This window comes from Scyliorhinus torazame, chromosome 7, assembly GCF_047496885.1.
Source record: "Scyliorhinus torazame isolate Kashiwa2021f chromosome 7, sScyTor2.1, whole genome shotgun sequence".
Lineage (NCBI taxonomy): Eukaryota > Metazoa > Chordata > Chondrichthyes > Carcharhiniformes > Scyliorhinidae > Scyliorhinus > Scyliorhinus torazame.
In genome coordinates, this window is record NC_092713.1 from 273,131,111 (window position 1) to 273,157,058 (window position 25,948).

Below are 25,948 nucleotides of genomic sequence, written 5' to 3' on the forward strand. Positions count from 1 at the left end.
ATTGTTTGATTGCCCACCATCATTCATGACTGGGTGTGGCAGGATTATTGACCTTTGAACTGATCTGTTGATGCCAGATTGCTCAGCACTATTACATGCTGCCTGTGCTGCTTATCATGCATGTATTGTAGATTGACATGGTTGGGATCTCATTTTTAAGTATGCATGGTGCTGCTCTCCTGCATCCTCATTAAACCGGGGTTATCCTGGAGCTTTCAGATAAACGTACAAAAGGGGTTAAAGTAAGTAAGACACATGGGGCGTCATTCTCCGACCCCCCGCCGGGTCGGAGAATGGCCGTTGGCCGCCGTGAATCCCGCCCCCGCCCCCGCCGAAGTCTCCGCTCCCGGAGATTGGGCGGGGGCGGGAATCCAGCCGCGCCGGTTGGCGGGACCCCCCGCTGGATTCTCCGGCCCGGATGGGCCGAAGTCCCGCCCAGGAATTGCCTGTCCCGCCGACGTAAATCAAACCTGGTATTTACCGGCGGGACCAGGCGGCGTGGGCGGGCTCCGGGGTCCTGGGGGGGGGCGCGGGGCGATCTGACCCCGGGGGGTGCCCCCACGGTGGCCTGGCCCGCGATCGGGGCCCACCGATCCGCGGGCGGGCCTGTGCCGTGGGGGCACTCTTTCCCTTCCGCCTCCGCTACGGCCTCCACCATGGCGGAGGCGGAAGAGACTCTCCCCACTGCGCATGCGCGGGAAACTTTCGGCGGCCGCTGACGCTCCCGCGCATGCGCGGGGAAACTGACAGCGGCCGCTGACGCTCCCGCGCATGCGCCGCATTTCCGCGCCAGCTGGCGGGGCAACAAACGCCATTTCCGCCAGCTGGCGGGGCGGAAATCCCTCCGGCGTCGGCCTAGCCCCTCAATGTTGGGGCTAGGCCGCCAAAGATGCGGAGACTTCCGCACCTTTTTGCCGGCGCGATGCCCGTCTGATTTGCGCCGGCTTTGGCGCCAGTCGGCGGGCATCCCGCCGTTGGGGGAGAATTTCGCCCCAGAAGTGCATAACCCAGCAAACACCTTTATACTTGGATTGCTCAAAAAACAAGACCAACAGGATAAGTAGCAAACAAACATAAACCTGAGTAACATTCTGGGTATGGGCACCGAGGACCGTGAATTGTGCACTGAGCATGATGGGACATAAATCAACCAGACTTGACCATATTCCTAGGACGAACGGACACATACAGAATGCAGGCTTTTCAGGTCAGCAGGAATATTCCTTATCCCCAGCTCCAAACAGCCTTAGCTAATTAGACAATGGTACCATTCAGAGATAGAAGATAAAGAGGACTGTTTATACAAAACATCAAGGACAGTGGATAAGAAGGGTTTAGGAAAGATCAGAACACCATGAGGAAGGCTCCGCAGGAGCATGAGCTGGTCACACAGCCCCAAGCTGCCCAAAAGCAATTTTATTGGTCAATGTATGTAATCTGCAGCCACATGATTGGATCAAGACCAGCTGAGGCAGGGTTGCTGATTCTTGGAAATTGTATAATTGTTGAATCTAAAGCAATGTAAGGTAGAGTCAATCTGCCTCAGATTGCTCTCCCATCATACGTTGGCAAATAAAGAACGTCTTTACCAGAGTTGCTGGGCGCGATTCTCCGCTCCCATGCCGGTTGGGAGAATCGCCTGGGTCACCAAATTTTCCTGCGACGCCGGTCCGACGCCCTCCCGCGATTCTCCCAAGCGGCGAGAACGGCCCCGTCGAGTTCCGCGCGGCGCAGGCCAGAGAATCGCCCGGGACACCCAAAATGGCACTATTCCGGCACCCCTGCTATTCTCAGGCCCGGATGGGCCGAGCGGCCAGCCCAAAACGGCGGGTTCCCCCGGCGCCGTCCACACCTGGTCGCTGCCAGCGGGAACAGCGCGGGAACGCTGGGGGGGGGGGGCGGCCTGCGGGGGGGGGGGGGGGGGGGGGGGGGTGGATCCTGCACCGAGGGGGGGGACCTGAAATGGGGTCTGGCCCGCGATCGGTGCCCACCAATCGTCGGGCCGGCCTCTCTGAAGGAGGACCTCCTTTCTTCCGCAGCCCCGCAAGATCTGTCTGACATCTTCTTGCGGGGCGGACTCGGAGAGGACGGCAACCATGCATGCGCGGGTTGGCGCCGGCCAACCCGCGCATGCACGGGTGACGCCAATTATGCGGCGCCGCCTTTACGCGGCACCAAGGCCTGGCGTGCGTAAATGACGCGGCGTCATTCCTAGCCCATTATCGGGCCCTGAATCGGTCGGGATAGGGGCCGTTTTGCACCGTCGTGAACCTCGACGGCATTCACGACAGCGCGAACACTCTGCCTCCATTTCGGAGAATCCCGCCCTTGTCTCCGTGAATCTGCGTGTTAGCTGTGCCAAAATTAAGTGGGGATCCCGCACATGGAAATCAGCTCAACATTTAGCCTCTGAAGATACTTCTACAATGTAGAATTGGTATAGTTGTATAATATTCTACCATTTACATCAGGGAAAATATTTTATATTCTTGGGTCACCTTCTGTATATAATTGGCACAAAATTATTATGGAGTGTATTCAAATGAAATCTAAACTTTGATCTAAGTTGGACTTCTTCTAAAATGTATTGGACTCCTATCTTAAATATACAGGCTCTGTGGTGTCAGATTTAGAATATGTAATACTGTCCCTAATATACTGATGGTGTGTGCCCCTTGTCCTTCGCTCTTTTTTATTCTTTGTCTCTTCAACCCTTTATTTTTGTTTACATAAAGACGCTGGGTTAGATGACTCAGCTGTGTTTCTTTTATTTATATGGTAAAATAATTGTGCTGTACCTTACCAATTGTGTGGGTGTGATGTTTTGTTTGTAAAAAAAAACCTGAGTTAATTCCCTGGCTAGATGTAATGACAGAATGAAGGATATGCAGATTACATGAGGTTGCAGATTGTGCTTGAATACAATTCTGCTGTTGCTGATGGTCCACAGCACCTGGATGCTGAGCTTTGAGCTGCAGGGTCTGTTCCGAATCTATCCCATTCAGAACAGTGATGTGGAGATGCTGGCGTTGGACTGGGGTGACGACAGTAAGAAGTCTTACAACACCAGGTTAAAGTCCAACACGTTTATTTCGAATCACTAGCTCTCGGAACACTGCCCCTTCCTCAGGTGAATGAAGAGGTAGGTTCCGGAAACATATATATAGACAAAGTCAAAAATGCAAGATGTTCAAAGAGTCGTCTTGCATTTTTGACTCCGTCTATATTTATGTTTCTGGAACTTACCTCTTCATTCATCTGAGGAAGGAGCAGTGCTCTGAAAGCTAGTGATTCGAAACAAACCTGTTGGATTCAGAACAGTGGTAGTGCCACCCAACATGATGGAGGGTATCCTCTGTGTGAAGGTGGGGTTTTATCTCCTCAGGATTGTGTGTGGTCGCCAATACTATTTTGGGCAGTTTAATCTGTGACAGGTAGTTTTGTGAGGTTGAGGTAAAGTAAGTGTTTCCCTGTTTCCCATTCCTTCACTACCTGCTGCATGCCCAGCCTAGTAGATATATCCTTTGGAACTTGGCTAGCTTTGTCTGTTGTGGCGCTACCAAGCCACATTTTGTGACAGACATTGAAATCCTCCACCCAGAGTACATCCTGTGCCTTTGCAGGGAGAAAGCTAACATCGCCTTTGAGTCCCCCATTCATCCAACACTTCCTTGGGGTTCATGTTGGTTTGGAGTTTGGTGAAATCTTCACCATGTCGTCAATTTATTTGTGAGCCTGCTGATGCTGGATTATTCTGTGAAGGACTGGAGGAAATTAAGCATTTGAATAAATAGAGATACCAAGGCATGAACCCTGACCTTCTTCAAAATCAGAGTTGGCACTTCCACCCAAATTAAGTCAGTCAGACCTTCCTGGTATGTTATTATTGTAAACTTCTAAATATTGAAATCCCCATTGTCATTTCATAAAACAGATCAAAAATAGTGAATTGAAACAGATAAAAATATAATTGGTTAGTGCAAAATAAGATCAGACTGAAGTTGTCTATGATAATCAACTTAGGTAAAGGAATGAAGTTGTTTACAATCTAAAATTGCAAAATGTGCTTTAATTATTTCACTCTTCGCACAGTGGTTAGCATTGTTGCTTCACAGTGCCAGAGACCCGTATTTTATTCCCACCTTGGATTATTGTCTGTGCAGAGTCTCACCTTCTCCCCGTGTCTGCGTGGGTTTCCTTCGGGTGCTCCGGTTTCATCCCATAGTCCAAAGGTGTGCAGGTTAGGTGCACTGGCCATGCTAAATTGCCCTTAGTGTCCAATAAAAGGTTAGGTGGGGTTACGGGGATAGCGTGGAGGTGTGGGCTTAGGTAGGGTGCTCTTTGTAAGGGCAGATGCAGAACCGATGGGCTGAATGGCCTCCTTCTGCACTGTAAATTCTGTGATATCTATGATGATTTGGTCAGCTGTCTTCAAATAAAATTAACCTGTGTATTCTACAGATTGATTTTGAGTTTGATAGCATATTTTGGCCTTGGATTGGTGCTGATGATCAAGGCAATCATTGGTTTTACTTCAGTCGATTATCGTCAATAATATCACTACAACACATTTCCCACCAATCTGATCTGATCTATGGAAAGATAGGCAGAGACTGCAGGTCAGGGCCGGAATTCTCCAAAATCCCGGCAAAGGGTTGACGCCGGCGTAAACACCTGAATGTTTCACGCCGGCGGCAACGGGTTCTTGGCCCAGAATTTCAGTGGCTCACAGGGGGCCAGCACGGCGCTGGAGTGCTCCACGCAGCTCCGGCGCTGATACACGGCCCTGCACTGCCGGCGCGGGTCCGGGCATGCACGGTCTGGTGCATGCGCGTGGTGGCCGTTTCCACGCCGGCGCCGCGCAACATGGCGTAGCGACACAGCGGGCCTGCGCGGAAGAAGGTAGGCACCCCCCCAGATCACATGCGCCCGCTGGTCGGTAGCCACTCATCGCGAGCCTGGCCATCGTGGAGGCCCCATCTGATCCCCCTCCACCCCACCAACCAGGACGGCTGCAGGTCCGAACTCCCGCCATACCATACGGGAACTAGGCTGGCGGAACTCGGTGGGAAATCGGCCGGTCGACTGCGGAGAATCGCCGGGGGGGGGGGCCTCTTTTAATGGTCCCCGACCGGCGCCATGTCGACTGTGTGCGCGTGACTGATGCCGATTCTCCAGTCGCCGGAGAATCGCGTCCCGGCGTCGGAGTGGCGTGGCGGGAATTTTCGGCGCCAACGTGATTCTTTGACCCGGCGCGGGCTTGGAGAATCCCAGCCCAGGTGTCCAGTACAATTCGAATGACATCCTGAAGACGATGAGTAAGAGGTTCATGTTGGGCAGCACTACAGCACAGTGGGTAGCACTGTTGCTTCACAGTGCCAAGGTCCCAAGTTCAATTTCCAGCTTGGGTCACTGTCTGTGCGGAGTCTGCGCGTTCTGTCTGTGTCTGCGTGGGTTTCCTCCGGGTGCTCCGGTTTCCTCCCACAAGTCCCGAAAGACGTGCTGTTAGGTGAATTGGACATTCTAATTTCTCCATCAGTGAACCCGAACAGGCGCCGGAGTGTGGCAACTAGGGGCTTTTCACAGTAACTTTATGGCAGTGTTAATGTAAGCCTACTTGTGACAATAAAGATTGTTATAAAATTATTATTTTGTTGAGAAATGTATTTAAAGGGTTTTCTTAGCTCTAATACTTACCACACTATAAGATTTATAATAGTGATGCCTCGGATATTACGGGTTTTTATCAAGCGAGTAACTGTAAAAGATTTGACATTTTTATCCTTTACATCTTCAAGCTGGAAGAAAAACAGAATATTCAATATTATTAGAAAATATCAATGTTATCTGTTGTTATTAGTTTACTTTTGGGCATGAATAATCCAGAAAACCTATCTGAAAGAAACATTATTTCTGGGAATTAATTGGTTCCAGGTTTATCGGAATGATCCGTGCACATTGCAAAGATGTTTTGGGAAATGCGGTGTCAGTTGTGTGTGATATTATCATAGACTTCAGATCAGGAAAAATGACAAGTCATGAAGAATATACAATCAGCTAAATGTTCTCTTATTTGCATTTTAATTCAACACCGACTCTGGACAGATCCAAAATCTGGGGCGAAATTCTCCCCCAACGGCGGGATGCCCGCCGACTGGCGCCAAAGCCGGCGCAAATCAGACGGGCATCGCGCCGGCAAAAAGGTGCGGAAGTCTCCGCATCTTTGGCGGCCTAGCCCCAACATTGAGGGGCTAGGCCGACGCCGGAGGGATTTCCGCCCCGCCAGCTGGCGGAAATGGCGTTTGTTGCCCCGCCAGCTGGCGCGGAAATGCGGCGCATGCGCGGGAGCGTCAGCGGCCGCTGTCAGTTTCCCCGCGCATGCGCGGGAGCGTCAGCGGCCGCCGAAAGTTTCCCGCGCATGCGCAGTGGGGAGAGTCTCTTCCGCCTCCGCCATGGTGGAGGCCGTAGCGGAGGCGGAAGGGAAAGAGTGCCCCCACGGCACAGGCCCGCCCGCGGATCGGTGGGCCCCGATCGCGGGCCAGGCCACCGTGGGGGCACCCCCCGGGGTCAGATCGCCCCGCGCCCCCCCCCAGGACCCCGGAGCCCGCCCACGCTGCCTGGTCCCGCCGGTAAATACCAGGTTTGATTTACGTCGGCGGGACAGGCAGTTTCTGGGCGGGACTTCGGCCCATCCGGGCCGGAGAATCCAGCGGGGGGTCCCGCCAACCGGCGCGGCTGGATTCCCGCCCCCGCCCAATCTCCGGGAGCGGAGACTTCGGCGGGGGCGGGGGCGGGATTCACGGCGGCCAACGGCCATTCTCCGACCCGGCGGGGGGTCGGAGAATGACGCCCCTGAACTTTGACAAAGTGTAAAATCCATAAATTCTGCCATCAGAATCAGTGCTTAGAATTTAGCAACCGATTGAAAATGGTGCAGTGTATATTATCATTATTGTCACTTCTTTCTTTTCCGGAACCACCTGTAGAAAAAGAAGAGGGGGCTAAGTGTAAACATGATAAAACTTCAATTTTCTAGATGCTGTGCCACGTCAAGGTTCATGGTGCTGGTCCAATCCTTATTTAAATCATAGCCCTCTAGTGTGTGCTTTGGGTAGGTATAATGTTTTCATGGGTAATAGAAATTGTGATGATGTTATGTATTATAGCTCCTCCTTCAGCCTCTGTCGCTCCGACGCCGGGCCGCGATTCTCTGGCGACCGGAGAATCAGCGCCAATTCGCCCGGGCAGTCGCCGCGGCGCCGGTCGGGGGCTGCTGAAATAGGCCCCCGCGGCGATTCTCTGCGGGCGACCGGCCGCACTCCCTCCAAATTTCGCTGAGTCCCGCTGGCGTGGTTCCAACCTGGTACCACACGGCGGACGGTCGGACCTGCAGTCGCAGTAGACGTCCTGGTGGGGGGGGAGGCGGGAGAATCTGACTATGGGGGGGGGGGCCTCCACGGGGTCCAGGCCTGCGATCGGGGGCTTCTGATCGGTGGGCGGCCGCAATCTGGAGGGGGCCTACCTCCTTCCGTGCGGCCCCCTCTTAGGTCCCCGACATGTTGCTCCGCGCCAGCACGGAGACGGCAACTACGCGCATGCACCTGCGCGGGGACAGCAAACCCGCGCATGTGCTGGCGTGCATGCGTGGACCCGTGACAGCCGTGCAGGGCCGCCTTTCGGCGCTGGAGCATTTGATTTTTACTGGCTTGAGAATATTTGGAATTTTTTGGATACTTTCGACATTTGTTTAAAGTTCTCTGTTGTCATGGTGACATCCTTTTTATGATATTTACCTATGGGTGGCTCAGTGGTTAGCACTGCTGCCTCACAGCATCAGGGACCCGGTTCAATTCCAGCCTAGGCTGAGTGAATGGAGTTTGCACGTTCTCCCCTTGTCTGTGTGGGTTTCCTCCGGGTGCTCCGGTTTCCTCCCGCAGCCCAGAGATGTGCTGATTATGTGGATTGATAAATAGTGTTATCAGTCGGTCAAGTGAGGTGATGGGGATAGGGTGGGGGGTGGGTCTAGGTAAGGTGCTCTTTCGGATGGTCGGTGCAGACGCGATTGGCCAAATGGCCTTCTTCTGCACTGTAGTGATTCTGTGATTCTAACTGCTGAGATAATATTGTAATGGTGTGATCAGCAACACAATATTAGCATGCGACACTTATATTTAAAAAAATATCCTACAGGGGAGGAAGAGGAAGAGGGGACATAGTGTTAATTAATGTGGAAAGAAAGATCTTGAAGCTGCAAATATGCAGTATCAGCATTGTGTGTGTTGTGGATTGTTCTGGGCATTAAACAGACAGAAAACCTTTTATTTATCAAAATGATATAAACGATAGCATTAAACATGAGGCTAAATTTGCTTCTCTTTTTGAAACAATAAATTAGCTATCCTAAAATCCAAGTGGATAAATGCATATTGGGTGAAGTACTGAACCATAAAAAACAGAAATGTCTCAGGCTCGGTTCCCCATTCGCTGGGTCATTTAGCTGATCCTATGATAATAATGGGGACAAGAAATAGTTTCCGTACCCCTGGGAGAAATTATTTGCAATGAACATTTGTGAAGTTGATTGAAAAATGCATCTTTAAATTCAAACACATAAACTACACTTAAAGTATGAGGTAAATATATATCTCCACTAGCAAATTTGTATGAAAGTATGAAAGCAATGTATTACTAAGAGGAAAGTCCCTGACAACTGTGCAGGGCTCAGCCTATTCCTGTAAATCACGTGCCTTTTAGAAGGCCTGCCTTCTGGATGCTTGCCAGTTTTTTTCTCTAGTAGCAGCCTTCACTTTATATACAGGGCACAGCATGTCTTAATGCATGACACAGTGCCGGCAATCATTTACAGAGAGCTAAACTGAAGATTGACCATTTTGTTTGGACATATTCTTGGAGATTTCATCTCATAACCTCCTGCCTTCTAATATCTTGCCCAGTCAGAAAGGACTTTCCAATCTCTAATATTTTTTATAACTAATAAATAAGAGATGTTCAAAGAAAATGCATTAAACACACAGGGTTAAAAACGTGATTGCCTCCGAGCATGCCGCATAATTAAACCACGTCTGTCCAAAGTTATGCAGGCAGCCTGCTAATTGTGATAGCTGCATGTGGCTTAGTGCTAAACTTGCTGCTGAGTGACTACACACCTCAGCAGTGGCCCCACGTTCATGCAAGGTTAGAGCCACTAAAGGCATTTCTTAAAATCGGGCTGCATTCTGCCTGCAGAAGCTGGTGGAAGGCGTTGTGGAAAAGTTTATGAACAGAAGGAAGAGTGGAAATGGTGAAACAGACCACAGGACTGAGATGAGGACTTGATGTCGTGACATAAAAAGAAAGGCTGACGGACAGGCACACAGAACTGCTTGATGCAGTGGCAGGCCTGATAGAAAGCCTGTTGTCGCCGACAAGGTGTATGGAAAAGCCCAGCTCCAAATTGACACAGAGCTTAGGGCAGAGATTGGAGGTTATCCTTCCTGGTGTGGCACTGGTGGCCAAATCCATGAGAACACTTTCGCGATTGTCATGTCACCTGGTACATTGAGTGAGTCATAAGTGTCTCTGTATAATATTTCTCTATATTATTATTTTATCAAGAATGACATATCGTGGCACATGTCTGAGACTCCCCGTGTTGCAAACATGGTAATAAAGTGATCTGAGGTGGTGAAAGAGTTCAAGGGGTCACCCAAGGTGAGGGCAAAGGCTCAGGGAGGATGTGAATACTTCCTGGCAGTAAGAGTTTAGACGTTCCAGATTGTCCTTTCAATGGAGATGTTCGCACAGGCACCTCAGAGTGACTTGCAACCCATGACCTTTACCAGGGTTAGAGGTTCTCAGCTGAAGTGTTCCTGACTGCGAAAATCCCGAAATTAGATGGCATTCTGATAAAACATTTCAACTTGCATCATGCTCGGCCAACCCCTTGTACAGTTGGATCCCAGAATCCCAGAATTATTACGGCACAGAAGGCCTTTTGGCCCATCGTGACTGAACTGGCTCTCCAAATAAGAACCATGACTCAGTGTAATTCTCCTGCCTTTTCCCTGTACTCCTGTACGTTGTTTTCATTCAAGTAATCATCTCATGTCCTCTTAAATACCTCAATTAAATCTGCCTCCACCTCACTTCCAGGAAGTGCATTCCAGACCCTTTAGTGAAGAGACTCCCAGGACCCACAGCTGCTTCAGTGCATCAGGTGGAGGTAGGAACCCCCGAGGGGGCGGATGGTCGGATGGCAGGCCGACCCCAGGGACTAGCTGCCCTCCAAACAGGTTTCGGCTTCTGGAACGGACAGTCCCATTTATAGTGGAGATGCAGTGGCAGAGCCAGGGGCTACATGGGGTTGTCGGCGAACATCTAGCACCTGCAGGTGAAGTTGGAGCAGTCCAACCGTGTGCAGGAGTAGGAGGAGGTGCCGATGATGTGTGCCACCCAGGGCAACACTGCACTGTTGGCATCCACGGTGGAGGCCTTGGAAGCAAGGGTTTTGGCTATGGGTCAAGGCCTGGGGCACTCTGTGCAGGTGCTGGCCGAGGCCCAGGTCAGGGCTGCATTCTCAAAGGCAGCCATCTGCCAGAGCATTGGACATTGCAGCGGCGCTTCTGAGCATGGCCCAGTCACAGCAGGCCATGGCTATGAATGCCTGCGGCATTGCCCAGGCGCTGGCCGACATGGCGCAGAGGGAGGTGGCTCAGTCTCAGAGTGAGATGGCGCAGTCATTAGTTGATGTGGCACAGACACAGAAAGTGGTGGCACAGTCAATGGGCAATGTGGCGCAGTCCCAGACGGAGATGGTCCGCACCCAAACATGCAGAGCCTGCTCTAGACTAGAGTGGACCTCCAGAACCGGCAACACGAGCTGGGGGGCTGCCTCAGGGGATAGCTCCCCTCACACCCCCATCCCATGGAGTATCTCGGGGGTATGAGGGGCACCCGAGGGAGGAGGAGGTGATGGGGCCCGTGCCAGTGTCTCCCATGTCTCAGGCATAGTTGTCATCCGCCGACAGCAGGGCCCATGCTCCACCCTCCCTGGGCTTATCGTTCCTTAAAAAGCAAGCCCAGTAATGGCTAAGTCAAACCCTTGACCTACACGTGGTGGAATCTCTTCACACTGATTCTAACTGCTAAGCTCTCAATCTGGATGTAGTTTCATTCTGCTTCAGCAATGTCCTTGAGGCAAAGGCCATAGGGCTTTCAGAACCATCTTGCATCTTGTGGGAGAAGATGGTCCCTATACTGTTAGGGGACACATCACATGTCAGTTTCCCCAGATCAAAATACACCAAGACGTTTGAAGACTGTAATGTTTGCTTCACAACTCTTGAGGCTCTCTCCATTATCACCGCTGATTCTTCCTGAATAGCTAGTGAAATGGTGCCAATGCCTTGACTAGATTTGAAATAAACCTTCCACAGTAATTGACCATACCGAGGAAGGTTTTAAGCTCGCTGACATTTTGGGTGCAGGGTCGTCTCGTATGACCTTGACCTTTTCTTTCAATTAGTGCAACCCTGTCGCATCAACGTGAAATCCTAGGTGCGTCACTAGTGAGGCTTGAAAAGTACATTTTCCCCATTTTAGGTGGATGCCTGAATCACAAAACCTCTGCATTACTTCTCTAGGCTGGCCATGTGTTATTCTTGTGTAGCAAGTAGCCGAGGTAAACCATCACCATGGGAATTCCCTGGAGGAGATTTTCTATTGTGTGCTGCAAGATAGCGCAGGCTGAGCAATGCCGTTCACATTCTGTTATACTGGGAGAGGCCTTTGTGGGTATTGATGAGACTCCTCATCCAAATCTAGTTGCAGGTAGGCATGACTGAGGTCCAATTTTGAATAAGAAAGGCCCCCCCCCCCCCCACCCCCCCCCCCCCCCCCACCCCCCCACCCCCACCCACCAGTTTAGCATAGACGTCTTTAATTCGGGAATCAGATACCGAGTGACCCGGGCAGCTTGATTTATGGTCAGCTTATAGTCCCCAAAAATCCTTATTGACCAACCAGATTTAAGGACAGGGATTGCCGGCGCCATCCACTCTGGAAAACTGAGCCAGTTGATTAAACCCAACCATGGTTCAAAAAATAAATGGCTGTAGTTGTTGGAGGTCAGTCATCCTCAGTGCCGGGACATCACTGCAGACGTTCCTCAGGGTAGTATCCTAGGCCCAACCACCTTCAGCTTCATCATCAATAACCTTCTTCCAACACAAGGTCAGATGTGGGGATGTTCGCTGATGATTGCACAATGTTCAGCACCATTCGCTACTCCTCAGACACTGAAGCAGTCCACGTGAAAATGCAGCATGACATTCATCCAGACTTGGGTTGACAAGTGGCAAGTAACAAAAGTGCCAGGCCATGACCATTTCCAATAAGAGAATCAAACCATAACCCCTTGACATTCGATGGCATGACCATCACTGAATCCCCCATCAACATCCTGCAGGTTCCCATTGACAGGAAACTGAACTTGACTAACCATATAAATACTGTGGCTACAAGAGCAGGTCAGAGGATAGGAAACCTGAGGTGAGTAACTCACCTCTTGACTCCCCAAAGACTTTCCACTATCTAAAAGGCACAGTCAGGAGTGTAACAGAATACTCCCCACTTGCTAGGATAAGGCAGCTCCAACAACACTCAAGAAGCTTGACACCATCCAGGACAAAGCAGCCTGTTTCATTGGCACCCCCTTCCACAAATATTCATTTCCTCCACCACTACGCACTACAGCAGCAGTGTGTACCATCCACAAGATGTACTGCAGGAACTCACCAAGGTTCCTTAGGCAGCACCTACTAAACCCACAAACACTACCATCTAGAAGGACAAGGGCAGCAGATATGTGGAAACGCCACCACTTGGAAGTTCGCCACCACTTGGAAGTCCTCTCCAAGTCACTTACCATCCTGACTTGGAAATATATCGCCATTCCTTCACTGTCACTGGGTCAAAATCCTGGAACTCACTCCCTAACAGCACTGTGGGTGTTCCTACACCAAGTGGATTGCAGCTTTTCAAGAAGGCAGCTCACCGCCATCTTCTCAAGGGCAATTAGGGATGGGCAGCAAATGCTGGACTGTGCATGACAGCTACATCCAGGGGCACTTGGAGATCCCCGGCATCTTCGAGGACCACCCCAGGATGTTGAGCTGGTTCTTATTGGACAAGGAATCCTGCTGCGGTCCTGGCTAGTGACGCCGGTGCGGAGGCCTGAGACCAAATGGGAGAGCCTTTATAATGAGGCCCACAGACACCTGTGATGTAATTGGGCGGTGCATTGGACTGCTGAAGATGCGGTTCCGATGCCCGAACTGTTCTGTTGGTGCCCTGAATATATCTTTGCCTGCTTGATCCCTCGCGCTCAGTTATAAGGTGCCGGTATTTTTGGGGTGACAAATGAAGACTGATTGTTAATACCAATAAAGAAAGTCACAGTGAAAAGGGGAATTGGTTTATATGCTGAGCATATGCAAAAGTATAATTTTTGGAGCTGGAAATATGGAATCAGCTTGCTTGTCAGATTGACTTGTGGGCCAAGATTTGCAGTAATGGATATTGGGGAGTGGAGCCAGTTAACTCAGATGGTCAAACATCTAGCATGTGGTTCAGGATAACGCCAACAGTACTAAGTTCAATCCCAGTTTTGTCTCAGTTAGACATGGAACATGCAGCCTACATTCTCACCCGCACTCAAGACCCCAAATCTTGGCATGGGCCAGGAATTATTACCCATCAAATAATCGAAGATACCACCTGGAGAAGACGACTGGACATTGAGGAAATAGCCACAAGAAAATTGAAAGAATTGAAAAGGGAGGAAAGCATAGTATAAACAAAGAATATAATCATATCTGGGGACACTAATAAAATATATGTCTTTACGAACAGATGGAAGAGTGCAAATGTGACCTGATCCCCAAATCCTTAGAAATTAAGAAAATATTCCTCACTGGCTCAAGGATTTTATCCAGTGAATAGATACATAGATATATAGAAGCTAGGAGCAGGAGGAGGCCTTTTGGCCCGTTGAGCTTGCTCCGCCATTCATCACGATCATGGCTGATCATCCAACTCAATAGCATAATCCTGCTTTCTTCCCATAATCTTTGATCCCATTCTCCCCAAGTGCTATATCCAGCCGCCTTTTGAATATATGCAATGTTTTAGCATCAACTATTTCCTGTGGTAATGAATTCCACAGGCTGACCAGTCTTTCTGCGAAGAAATGTCTCCTCATCTCTGTCCGAAATGGTTTACTGTGAATCCTCCGACTGTGACCTTTGGTTCTGGACACACCCACCTTCGGGAACATCTTCCCTGCACCTACCCTGTCTAGTCCTGTTAGAATTTTAAAAGTCTGTATGAGATCACCCTCATTCTTCTGAACTCCAGCGAGAACAATCCTAACCTAGTCAACCTCTCCTCATATGACAGTCCCGCCATCCCTGGAATCAGTCTAGTAAACTTTCACTGCACTCCCTCGAGAGCAAGAACACCCTTCCTCAGAAAAGGAGACCAAAACTGCACATAATATTCTAGATGTGACCTCATCAAGGCCCTATATAACTGCGTTTTAACTCACTTAGCTATTCAGCTGGTTCGTGACGCAGAGCAAGGGCAGCAGCATGGGTTCAATTCCCATACCAGCTGAGGTTATTCATTAACTTCTCAACCTTGCCCCTCACCTGAGGTGTGGTGATCCTCCAGTTAAACCACCACCAGCCAGCTCTCCCCCTCAAAGGAGAAAGCAGCCTGTGGTCATCTGGGACTATGGCGACTTTACCTTAGTTAAGACATATAATTTTAGCCCCAGGGCTGTGCTGAATTAGTGACTGTCGGACAAAACAACATAAAAAAAAGTATGGGAACGAGTTCAGTGAATCAATGCAGCATGTACTGTGGCAATGAAGCAAATAAGCCTTGTTTGATCTCTTTATGCAGATGGCGGCACTGTAGTTGTCTTAAGAGCCCAGATTCTCACTCCGAGGCCAGAGTTTTCCGGCCCTTCCCGCTGTTGGGATCTTCCAGTCTGCTGATGGTGAACCCCCGCTGTGGCTTCCCTGTTGACAGTGGTGGGACCAGAAGATCCCACCAACGGGCACGGAAAGGTTCTGCCGCTGGTGGCTATATGGTGGATCCTGCTGGAAAGTACACGTACATTTGCTTGTGGGTGATGAAGGAATCAGCTGAGATTCTTGATGGCCAAACAACCTGATATGACTGACACCAATAGAACTGTAACACAGCAAAGAATCAATACCTTCAGAAGAGAAAGAGGCTGAGAAAATTTGACATTTATAGGGCAGGCCCCTTTAAAGGGTTAAATAAACAAACCAAAAACAAATACACTTGTGCGTGTGCCAATACCTGAAAATCACTGAAGAGTATCTCCGGTAGAGTGACCCGATTTTTCTTTGCAGCATATCTCAGTATTGCTTCAGATTCCTGGACCTTCCCTTTTAACAGCAGCCAGCGTGGAGATTCAGGGATTAACCTGGGATTAAAAGTGTTATTTTAAGAAAAAAACACAAAGGTCGCGCAAAGGATTTGGGAGGATACTGTTAATATTAAAATTATCTTTAATATCAGATATTAACATGGAATCTTATTCAAATTCAAGGGCTGCGATCAATGGTGTTTAATATGCATTTTAAGATACTTTCATCAATCACAAAATCATGGATGTGGGCATCACTGGCTAGACCAGCATTTATTGCCCATTCCTAATTGTCCTCGAGAAGGTGATGATGTGTCCCCTTCCTGAACTGCTGCAGCCCATGTGTTGTTGGCGAATGGAGCTGCACATAGTGCAATCATCAGCGAACATGCCTACTTCTTCTGATCTTGTGATGGAAGGAAGGGCACCGATGAAGCAGCTGAAGATGGTTGGACACTAGCCTGAGGAACTCCTGCAGTGACATCCTGAAACTGACCTCAACCATCTTTCTTTGTGCTGGGTATAACACCACCAGCGCACAGTCCCCCGATTCCCATATACTCCAATTTTGCTCGGGTTCCATGATGCCACACTCAGTCAACTGCACCCCTTGATGTCAAGGGTAGTCAGTCATTCTCGCCTCACCTCTGAAGTTCAGCTTTTTTGCCCATGTTCGGACCAAGTCTGTAATGAGGTCAGGAACTGAGTGATAATGGCGGAACCCAAACTGGACATCATTTTGCTGATAATCGTGAGTAGACTGATGGACCAATAATTAGCTGGGCTGGGATTATCCTGCTTTTTGTGCACAAGATATACCTGGGCAACTTTCCACATTTCTGGGTAAATACCAATGTTGTAGTTGCACTTGCTTGGCTAGGGGTGCAGCTAGTTCAGGGACCCAAGCCTTTAGTACTATTGCCAGAATATTGTCAGGGCCCAGAGCCTTTGCTGTATCCAGTGCCTTCAGCCATTTCTTGATAACTTGTGGAATGAATCTAATTGGTTGAAGACTGACATCTGTGATGCTGATGACCTCAAGAGGAGACTGAGATGGACCATCCACTCAGTACTTCTGGCTGAAGAGCCTTATGTTTTGCACTGATATGCTGGGTTCCCCCATCACTGAGGATGGGGATATCCTCCTCCAGTGAGTTGTTTAATTGTCCACCATAATTCATGACTGAATATAGCAGGACTGTAGAACTTAGACCCGATCCATTGGTTGTGGGCTTGCTTAACTCAGTCCGATTGCATGCTGCTTCCTCAGTGTGGCATGCAAGTAGCCCTGTGTTGTAGCTTTATTAGGTTGACAGCTCAGTTTTAGGTATGCCTGATGCTGGTCCTGGCATTCTCTCTTTAGGGGTTGGTTTAGCACAGTGGGCTAAGACAGCTGGCTTGTAATGCAGAACAAGACTAGCAGTGCGGGTTCAATTCCCGTTCCAGCCTCCCCGAACAGGCGCCAGAATAATAATAATAATAATCGCTTATTGTCACAAGTAGGCTTCAATGAAGTTACTGTGAAAAGCCCCTAGTCGCCACATTCCGGCGCCTGTTCGGGGAGGCCGGTACGGTGGCGACTAGGGGCTTTTCAAAGTAACTTCATTGAAGCCTACTTGTGACAATAAGCGATTATTATTATTATTCTTTCCTGCACTCTTCATTAAACAAACAGCATTATGGAAAGAAAATCTACCAAGGGGAACATGAAATTGATGAATATCCTGTGGATTGACACAAGCAAGTGAAAGACTAATGAAGATAGGGGGCGGGATTCTCCGACCCTCCTCGCCGGAATGGGGCCCAGCGCGGGGGTGGGGAATAGCCGTTCACGCCGGAAATCCGGCACAATGGTTCTTCCACGATTCTCTGCGGACCCACCAGTCACACGCGCGCGGTCGACGCGGTGCAGGTTGGGGGCCGTTGGAACGGGCCCCCGCCGCGGTCGACCGGCCGAACTCCCGCCGGCATGGTTTATATGTGGTACCACCCGGCTGGGACCCACGGCCGCGGTGGTGGTCCTGGTGGGGGGCGGGGAAGTATCTCACTTCGGGGGGGCCTCAGCGGGACGCACGCCAGGGCTCTGCAAGCCCCCTGGAAAACGGAGAATCACCCCGGACCTTCGAGGAAAAAATCCAGAGTGATTCCCGTCCGTCTTCCGGCGGGTGTGGGGACTTAGTCCCCAGAAGGGAGAATCCGACCCAAGAGATAGTTCAGGCAAACAAAAGTTGGGGAAATCAAAAGCTTTAAAAATATCACAGAATAAGACAGCTCGGAATGTGGAAATAAACATCCAGAACTGGAAGGTATTGTTTTACAGGAAGGTCAGGACAATAATATCGACGGAAGCTAGGCTGCAAATTGGTCAAGAATGGGAAATAAATATGTCAGGATATAATTGGGGTTATATTTCATGGCCTCCAAAAATAGGCTTGGGAATTGTGATGCACAATTAGCCTGAAACTGTTGCTCCAGATATAGGCAATACTGTACGACCAGCACTAAGTACGGCCTCAGCAGGGGGCCTACAATTGTGGGAGGAGAGGACCAGTTAATGTCAGCCTGCAGTCTTAACAGCTGGGGAATGTGGCTATGGTGCAGGTGCTGGAAGTCATTCTGCAACTGGTCCTGACCTGCAACAGAGTGAACAGTGGCACAAAACGAACAAGCAAATTGTTACTCATAGGTCTGGCAGGGTCTGTGGAGAGGAAAAACAGAGGCAATGGGCTTAATTTATGATTGGAGTTGTAACCCTAATGTTTGGTACATTTCTGGGGCAAAAGTCTCCGGAAACGGCGCGATGTCCACCGACTGGCGCCCAAAACGGCGCAAATCAGACGGGCATCGCGCCGCCCCAAAGGTGCGGAATGCTCCGCATCTTTGGGGGCCGAGCCCCAACCTTAAGGGGCTCGGCCAGCTGGCGGAAAAGGCCTTTGGTGCCCCGCCAGCTGGCGCGGAAATTACATCTCCGGGCGGCGCATGCGCGGGGGCGTCAGCGGCCGCTGACAGCTTCCCACGCATGCGCAGTGGAGGGAGTCTCTTCTGCCTCCGCCATGGTCTCCACCATGGCGGAGGCGGAAGGGAAAGAGTGCCCCCACGGTGGGCTCCGATCGCAGGCCAGGCCACCGTGGGGGCACCCCCCGGGGCCAAATCGCCCGCGCCACCCCCAGGACCACGGAGCCCGCCCGCGCCGCCTTGTCCCGCCGGTAAGGTAGGTGGTTTAATTTACGCCGGCGGGACAGGCGGGCCGGAGAATCACGTGGGGGGCCCGCCAACCGGCGCGGCGCGATTCCCGCCCCCGCCGAATCTCCAGTGCCGGAGACTTTGGCAACCGGCGGGGGCGGGATTCACGCCAGCCCCCAGCGATTCTCCGACCCGGCGGGGGTCAGAGAATCTCGCCCCTGAATCCAGAACCCACGTCAGGGCTTGGTGCCAAATGCGATTGCTGACTTGCAAGCCAATTACTGGGCAGGGTGCATGCTTGCTGTCCAGTGAAGGATGGTGAACGGGCTCCTGAGGCTGGAGTGGAATCCAAATTGGGAATTACCAATGTAGAGTGGAGAATGAGACAACATCTTAAGGTGGAAGAGGAGGCGGTTGTTAAAATTGAAAAGAGGCCACCGTCGCAAAACTATTATCTTGTGGAATTGCAGTGCCCCGGGGATCGATCTTCAATCCCTGGAGACTCCAAGCCAACCCTGGAGAGTTGGAAACCCTAGGTGCCTTCATATGGCTGTGGCCAGAATTTTCTGGTAGTCCCCCATCCAGCAGCAAAACGCCACCTCGGGTATCCCAGTGGCGGGGAGTGCACTTTGCGGGAAAGCAACGGGTGGGGGGAGGGGGGCAGGAGATCCTGCCACTGGCTAATGGCCGCTGCATCCCCTGCCACGAAACATGCCACTGGAGTCATGGAAAATCCCACCCCATGTGCCAAAACAAGGTAAGTCTAATGTTGAACCCGTTATTAGTAAGGGAGACAAAGCCAATTCAGGTAATGACTGCCCAGTTGGCTTACCGAATGTAGGGAATATTTCAGAGTCTTTAGTTATGGATAACTAGCCAGCTCCAAGCAAGATAATCAAAAAATCTAGCTGAAGCCTTTCAGCATTTCAGTGAACACGGTTCTAGCACCCTCTGTTGGAATGCAGCTGAACTTTACAAGTCTTTTTTTGTGTCCTCAGATCCACAGAGGAGTGACATGCATTTATTACATGTACAGTGACATAACTTTGTGCATTTTCCAGGAAGCCCATGAGAATATGGAGCAGGAAGCAGAGGATGAAGTGGGGTTGGTGGGTAGGGCGTACAGGGATGGGAAACAAAGTCATGCCTGAAGAGAGACTTTTTAATGGGCTTTGGAAGCTTCAAACGGGAAGCATTCATTTAGTTTCAAAGAAGTGAATGGACAGAGCCCTGAGAATTCAGTACAATTGTTCATCAGATTGGTTCCTGAGAAGAGAAGGTTGCCCCCTGACGAGAGGCTGAGTAAATTTGGCCTATATTCTCTGGAAAGAATGAGAGGTGATCTCATTGAAACATACTAAGGTGCTTGACAAAGTAGACACTGAGAGCTTATTTCCCATGGGTGGGGAATGTAGAACTGACACGCGGAGAAATTCTCTCAAGCTCTGTGGCAGGCCCAAGAATAAACCAAACGCTCCGCTGTTCAGGCCCATGGAACGCTTGTCCACAGCTCGCCTCACAACCACTCCATCAAAGTCTTCACTGGAGGTTGTTACAGCAGAACTATCTGTGGCTTTGCTCTCTGGGGCACAGGCAAAAGGACAGAATTTAATGTTCCCCATTTTATTTTAAATGAATTTAAAGGATGTGGGCTTTGCTGGCTAGGCCAGCATTTATCGCACACCCTTAATTTCCCATGAGACGAACATAGAACATACAGTGCAGAAGGAGGCCATTCGACCCATCGAGTCTGCACAGACATTGGTAAGCGGTTTTCTTGAACCGTTGCAGTCCATGTGGGAAGGCAAGTTCTGAGTCAGGGGGCTGGTTTGATTGGGTGAGAGGTGTGGGGACGAACCCTACCTACTCCCTGCCTCCCCCGCTCTGATTCAGCCTGTGTGTGGGGGGGAAAGACCTAGGGCGGGATTCTCCACTCCCACGCCGAAGTGGCCGCGCCGTCGTGAACGCCGTCGAGGTTCACGACGGAGCGGAACGGCCCCGGTCCCGACCGATTCAGGCGCTGACAATGGGCCAGTATCGGGGCCGCATCATCTACCCGCGCCAGGCCTTGTCGCCCGCGAAAAAGCGGCGCCGCATAGATGACGCGGCCGGCGCCACATAACGGACGTCATCTGCGCATGCGTGGTTGCCGTCCTCTCTAAGTCCGCCCCGCAAGAAGATGGGGGACGGATCTTTCGGGGCCGCGGAAGGAAGGAGGTCCTCCTTCAGAGAGGACGGCCCGACGATCAGTGGGCACCAATCGCGGGCCACCCCACATTCCAGGTAAAGCCCGGTGCAGGACCCCCCTCACCCCCTCCACAGGCCGCCCCCCCCCCCAGCGTTCACGCACCGCCCACGACTGCAGCGACCAGGTGTGGATGGCGCCGGGGGGAACCCGCCGTTTTGGCCTGGCCGCCGGCCTATCCGGGCCTCAGAATAGCGGAGGTGCCGGAGAATCGCCATTTTGGGTGTCTCCGGCGATTTTCCGGCCTGCGGCCTGCGAAAACCGACCGGGCCGTTCCCGCCGCTTGGGAGAATCGCGGGAGGGCGTCGCACCGGTGTCCCCGGAAATTTTGGCGGCCCAGGCGATTCTCCCAACCGGCGTGGGAGTGGAGAATCGCGCCCCTTATTGCCCGAATGTCAGCTGACACCCTTAAGTAGCAAATTATTTCCTGCAGAGAGCCACTGTTTGTGATGGTCCAAATGAAGAATTGCCAGACTGTGACGGAACGGCAGTTGGGTGTTAGCCTTCCTTGGTAGTTGTCCATACATGTCGCCGCAATTCCCCTTCCCCAGGATGTCCGTGTCCACCAGGTCCTTTAGCAGTCATTATTGTGGTGGTCATGGGTATGACATCATTTCCCTGCATAAGAAGTTTTTGACCTGCATGTATCTTAGTTCACCTCCCCGCCCACCCCCCCCCCCCCCCCCCCCCCGGTCAGCTGGGACTTCTCTGTCAGTTCCTCGAGCATCGTCAGTCTGTCGGCCATGTAGAAGTCCCTATCTGTCATTGTCCCCTGTCCTATCTCCACCTTTTGAAGGTGGCATCCATTGTCGCGGGCGTGAACCTGTGGTTATTGCTAGAGCCCGAAAGGAGGTCCCTCTGCAGGAGCCCTCCTCCAAAAGCACCCACTCGGTTTCTTGGTCTTTTATCCACCCCTTTGCCCTCTCCGTAGTTGCCACCCAGTGGTAATATTGCAGGTTTGGGAGGGCTAGGCCCCCAATGGTTCTCGCTCTCTGCAGTAGTCTTTTTGGAATCCTTGCGTCCTAAGACAAAAAGCAAGATGGACAACGGGCATCCCTGCCTTGTGACTCTGTGCAGCTGGAAGTACTTAGAGCTGGTGGTATTTGTCCGTGCCCTCGCTGTGGGAGCGTCTTACAGGAATTTCACCCAGGCGGTGAACCCCGTTCCAAGCTCAAACCGCTCCAGTACCTCTATGAGGTACCTCCATTCGAATCGGTCGAAGGCGTTTTCTGTGTCCAGGGAGACGATCACCTCAGGTGTTCTCTTCCCGGGTGGGGTCATGATCACCTTCAGCAGGCACCTGATATTCAATGTTAGTTGTATACCCTTGACAAAGCCCATTTGGCATCCTGCTACCTCCTCTGGTACGCAGTCCTCCAGCCTTTCAGCAGCGAGATGGGTCTGGAGGACTTGCATTCTGTTGGGTCTTTGTTTTTCTTGTGTATCAGCGAGATTGAGGCTTGTGCTAGCGTAGGTGGCAGTGTGCCCCTCGCCAGTGAATTTGTGAACATCTCCCGCAGGTGCGGGGCCATTGCCGTCGCACATCTTTTGTAGAAGTCCGCCGGGAAACCGTCTGGTCCCAGCACCTTCCCCGCCTGCATGGAGTTAATACTCTCCATGATCTCTCCCAGTTCTAGTGGTGCTCCCAGGCCCCATCTCCTATCCTCCCCCACAACTGGCATGTTCAGTCTATCAAGGAACTGCTTCATCCTCAAGTCCCCTGCTGGGGGCTCGGGGGGTGCAGCACCCGGTGGAAAGTCTCAAATGCCTCGTTGACCTTTTCCGGCTCGGCTACTAGTCTGCCATTGTTGTCCCTAATCTGCGATATTTCCCCCGTGGCTGCCTGCTTTCTCAGCTGGTGAGGCAGCAGGTGGCTGGGTTTGTCTCCTTGCTCGTACAGAGTCCCCCATGCCTGACGGAGTTGGTACGCACTGCTTTCCTCGTGGAGAGCAGGTCAAAGTCCATTTGTAGCTTTTTCCTCTCCGCCAGGAACTCTACGATCGGGGTCTTGGAGTATCGCCGGCCACTTCCAGTATTGAGTCGAGTACCTGCCCAGCCACCCTCTCTTCCCTATCTCTCCGTACTTTAGAAGCGATAATTTCACCCCTGATCACAGCGTTCAGTGCCTTCCAGAACATGGAGGGTTATTCGTAATACTCGGCTATGGCCTGCGATATTTTCTCACAGAAAGCTTTATTGGCCAGAAGGGCTGTGTCCAACCTCCATAGGGGGCGTTGGGCACAGCCTATCTCCAATCTCACATGAAATGTAATGAAAATCGCTTATTGTCACAAGTAAGCTTCAAATGAAGTTACTGTGAAAAGTCCATATAATGTGGAGTATGGTTGGAGATTACAATCACGGAGTATTCCGCTCTTACTAGCCTTGGAAGCACAGATATCCCCACTACAAAGAAGTCGATCCGTGAATATACATTGTGTACTTGGGAGAAGAAGGAGAACTGTGGGTGAACCACTACCATGGGTCCACAGCCCCCACCTGCTCCATGAATGTGCCGAGCTCTTTCGCCATGTTGGAGGTCTTTCTTGTTTTGGGATTCGACCTGTCTGTCCGTGGGTCCTGTACACAGTTAAAATCCCCCCCACCCCCATGATTAGTCGGTGTGTATCAATATCGGAGATTTCCGCCAGGGTCTTTTTAATAAAGTCCGTGTCAGCCCAGTTGGGAGTGTACACATTAACGAGGACTATCGGTGCCCCGTCCAGGACACAATTGACCATGACATACCATCCCCCTGGGTCCATAACCATCCTAGTCGCAGTAAACACCGTCCTCTTATTTAGCAGTATGGCTTTCCCCTTTCCCTCGTCCCGCAGCAGGAATGAGATAAGTCTGTCCCACCCAGCCCTTCCTTACCTGCAGTCGGTCCTTCTCCCTCAGATGCGTCTCTTGGAGGAAGACTATTCAGCTTTCATACTTTTCAGGTCGGCGAAGACTCTGGCTGTTAAGTCCTCTGACGTTCCAGGTGACTGTCCTGATGGGGTTTTTTTTACCCTTGCTCCTGCATTATCAACCATACATAGAGTGGATGCGACCCTGCACTCTGGGGTTTCCCTTTGTTGGGGGTCGTTCAAAATGGCTGTGGTCACCGTTCTCCCCATGAGGCCAGGGCCCCACGGTCCGGGGTTTCCCTTTGTCCAGGGGCCACCCAACATGGCCGCCGACTGTGTGTACGCCATGTGGATGAGGCCCGGCACTCTGGGTTTCCTTTGTTCAAGGACCCTCCAAAGTTGTTGCTTGTGGTTCCATTTATTTCCAAGTCGCCATGTCATGTTGACGCCAGCCTAATGCCCTTTCTCTCTCTGTTCCAGTGTTCCCCGTGTGGTGTTTTCTCCCCTCCCCCATCTTTCTTCCTCCCCCCCTCCCTGAGCTGTCTCCCCCTCCCTTCCCTCTATTTCTTCCCCCAATCCTCCCCCTGTTACCGATATCCTCCCACCCCCCCTTGCCAGGTCTTTTCCCCCTTGCATAAGATGCGCCACGGTCTCTCTCTCCTGCACACTTACCAGTGCTAGCTTCCCCGCTAGTGTGGTGGCCCCCCTTCCCGAGGCTAGTTGTGCATCCTCCCGTCGCCCGTTCCCTGTGATTCCTATCTGCCGTTCCCCTCACCTTCTCCTACCTTCGATACCCTCCAGCAAGCCCACGATCAGTAGGCACCTCGATCGGTTCTCTTGGTCGTCGATTTTTCCCTTCAGGGTCCCCTGTGTCGCGACCAGCCTTGCCACCTCTTTCTCTCAGGCGATAATCTAGTTACCCTGGTCTGTTGTGACTTTTTGCTGCTCTTTAATAGTGTTGTCCTGAGCTTCCAGTCGCCTCTCCGCCTTGCCTAGGGCTACCTGCATGGTCGCCAGAGCTCCCACAACCGCACCCCTGACCGCAGCTTGAATATCTGTTTTTGTCTTGCGTGCCTTGCGTGGCGGGCCGGTCCTTCTCGCTCTGGCGAGGCCCAAGCTTCGTTGCCTCGTGTGTTGGCCGGCTCAGCCGTTTGTTTCTCACGGTTATTTTCCGCTTCTGGCTTTCCACGTGGCCTCTGGAGTGGCTGCTGTTTGGCATTTTCCTGTCGTAATGCTACTGGTAGAGGTGTGGGGACATTTTTTCTTTGTGTGAGCGGGCTATTTTGGGTGAAAAGAGCCTATTTTTCAGGTTCGTGGGAGGACAGCCACCTGATGTACGACTTCTCAGCACAACCCTGTCACCTGAAGTCATTGACCAAGTTTTATTGGCAAGCGAACAAGGCCTTCTGGAAACAGTGTCAGCCTGGGTCGTCAAGGAGGAATCCCTTTTAAAATTAAAATCTGAAATTCTTTCTCCATCGGTGATCAATGTTGGACAGCTGGTAGTCAGTAATGGTTAATTTTTGTTGTTCTCTTTTTCTGCGCAGAGAGGACAAGCCGTTTCTTTGTCTTTGTAGAAAGAACAATTTCTGCTAGTTCACTTGGATTCTCTGTTCTGGAAAATCATTTACCGAGCTGACATGAAGTACAGAGTGTTAGGGCAGGAATAAAACAATTATCTTGAGGCTGCAGCTGCCAATTAAACGATTGTTCAAAAGCACAGAGATGATCACTGTGCCTGAGGTATTCATTGGCAAATTAAGCTTCAAATGGAAGAATCTCGCTCCTGAAAGGGGGTTTAATCAACTCAGCATTCCACAACCAATGTTTGTATCCAGTGTGAAAAGAATTTGACTCATTCGGAATAAAGATGTCATAAAAACCTGAACTCAATCATACAATTACAGGTCCTGTCAATGAAGGTCAACAGATTGTGAAATTCATCATTGCCTCGAAGTTGATCCAACAGCAGCATCTTCTCCCAAGCCAACCTGCTCAGCAGAGGTGCTAATCACTCAAAACAAGACATTTTGTTTGTATGCCTGTCACCATGGAACGTGGTCACGGCAGGGGGCTCAGTGAACGCGCTTTCGGGATGTCCTCAAAGCATCCTTAATTGGAATGAAAAGTCTAATAATGACATTGAAACTAGTGCTGATTGTTGTAAAACCCCATCTGGTTCACAAGGTCCTTTAAGGAAGTAAATCT

At 51.0% G+C, this 25,948-nt stretch overlaps 1 protein-coding gene across 2 annotated transcripts in view; it reads right to left on the bottom strand.

The window, feature by feature from the left end:
- The window catches only part of LOC140427040 (organic cation/carnitine transporter 2-like), a 284,081-nt gene that overhangs the window by 20,005 nt on the left and 238,128 nt on the right, over positions 1-25,948 (bottom strand). For both annotated transcript variants that reach the window (XM_072512472.1, XM_072512473.1), the window contains exons 5-6: positions 15,391-15,517; positions 5,698-5,798 (exon numbers count right to left, since the gene is read on the bottom strand). In XM_072512472.1, the coding sequence (XP_072368573.1) occupies positions 5,698-5,798; positions 15,391-15,517 (228 nt within the window). The remainder of the gene's footprint in view (positions 1-5,697; positions 5,799-15,390; positions 15,518-25,948) is intronic.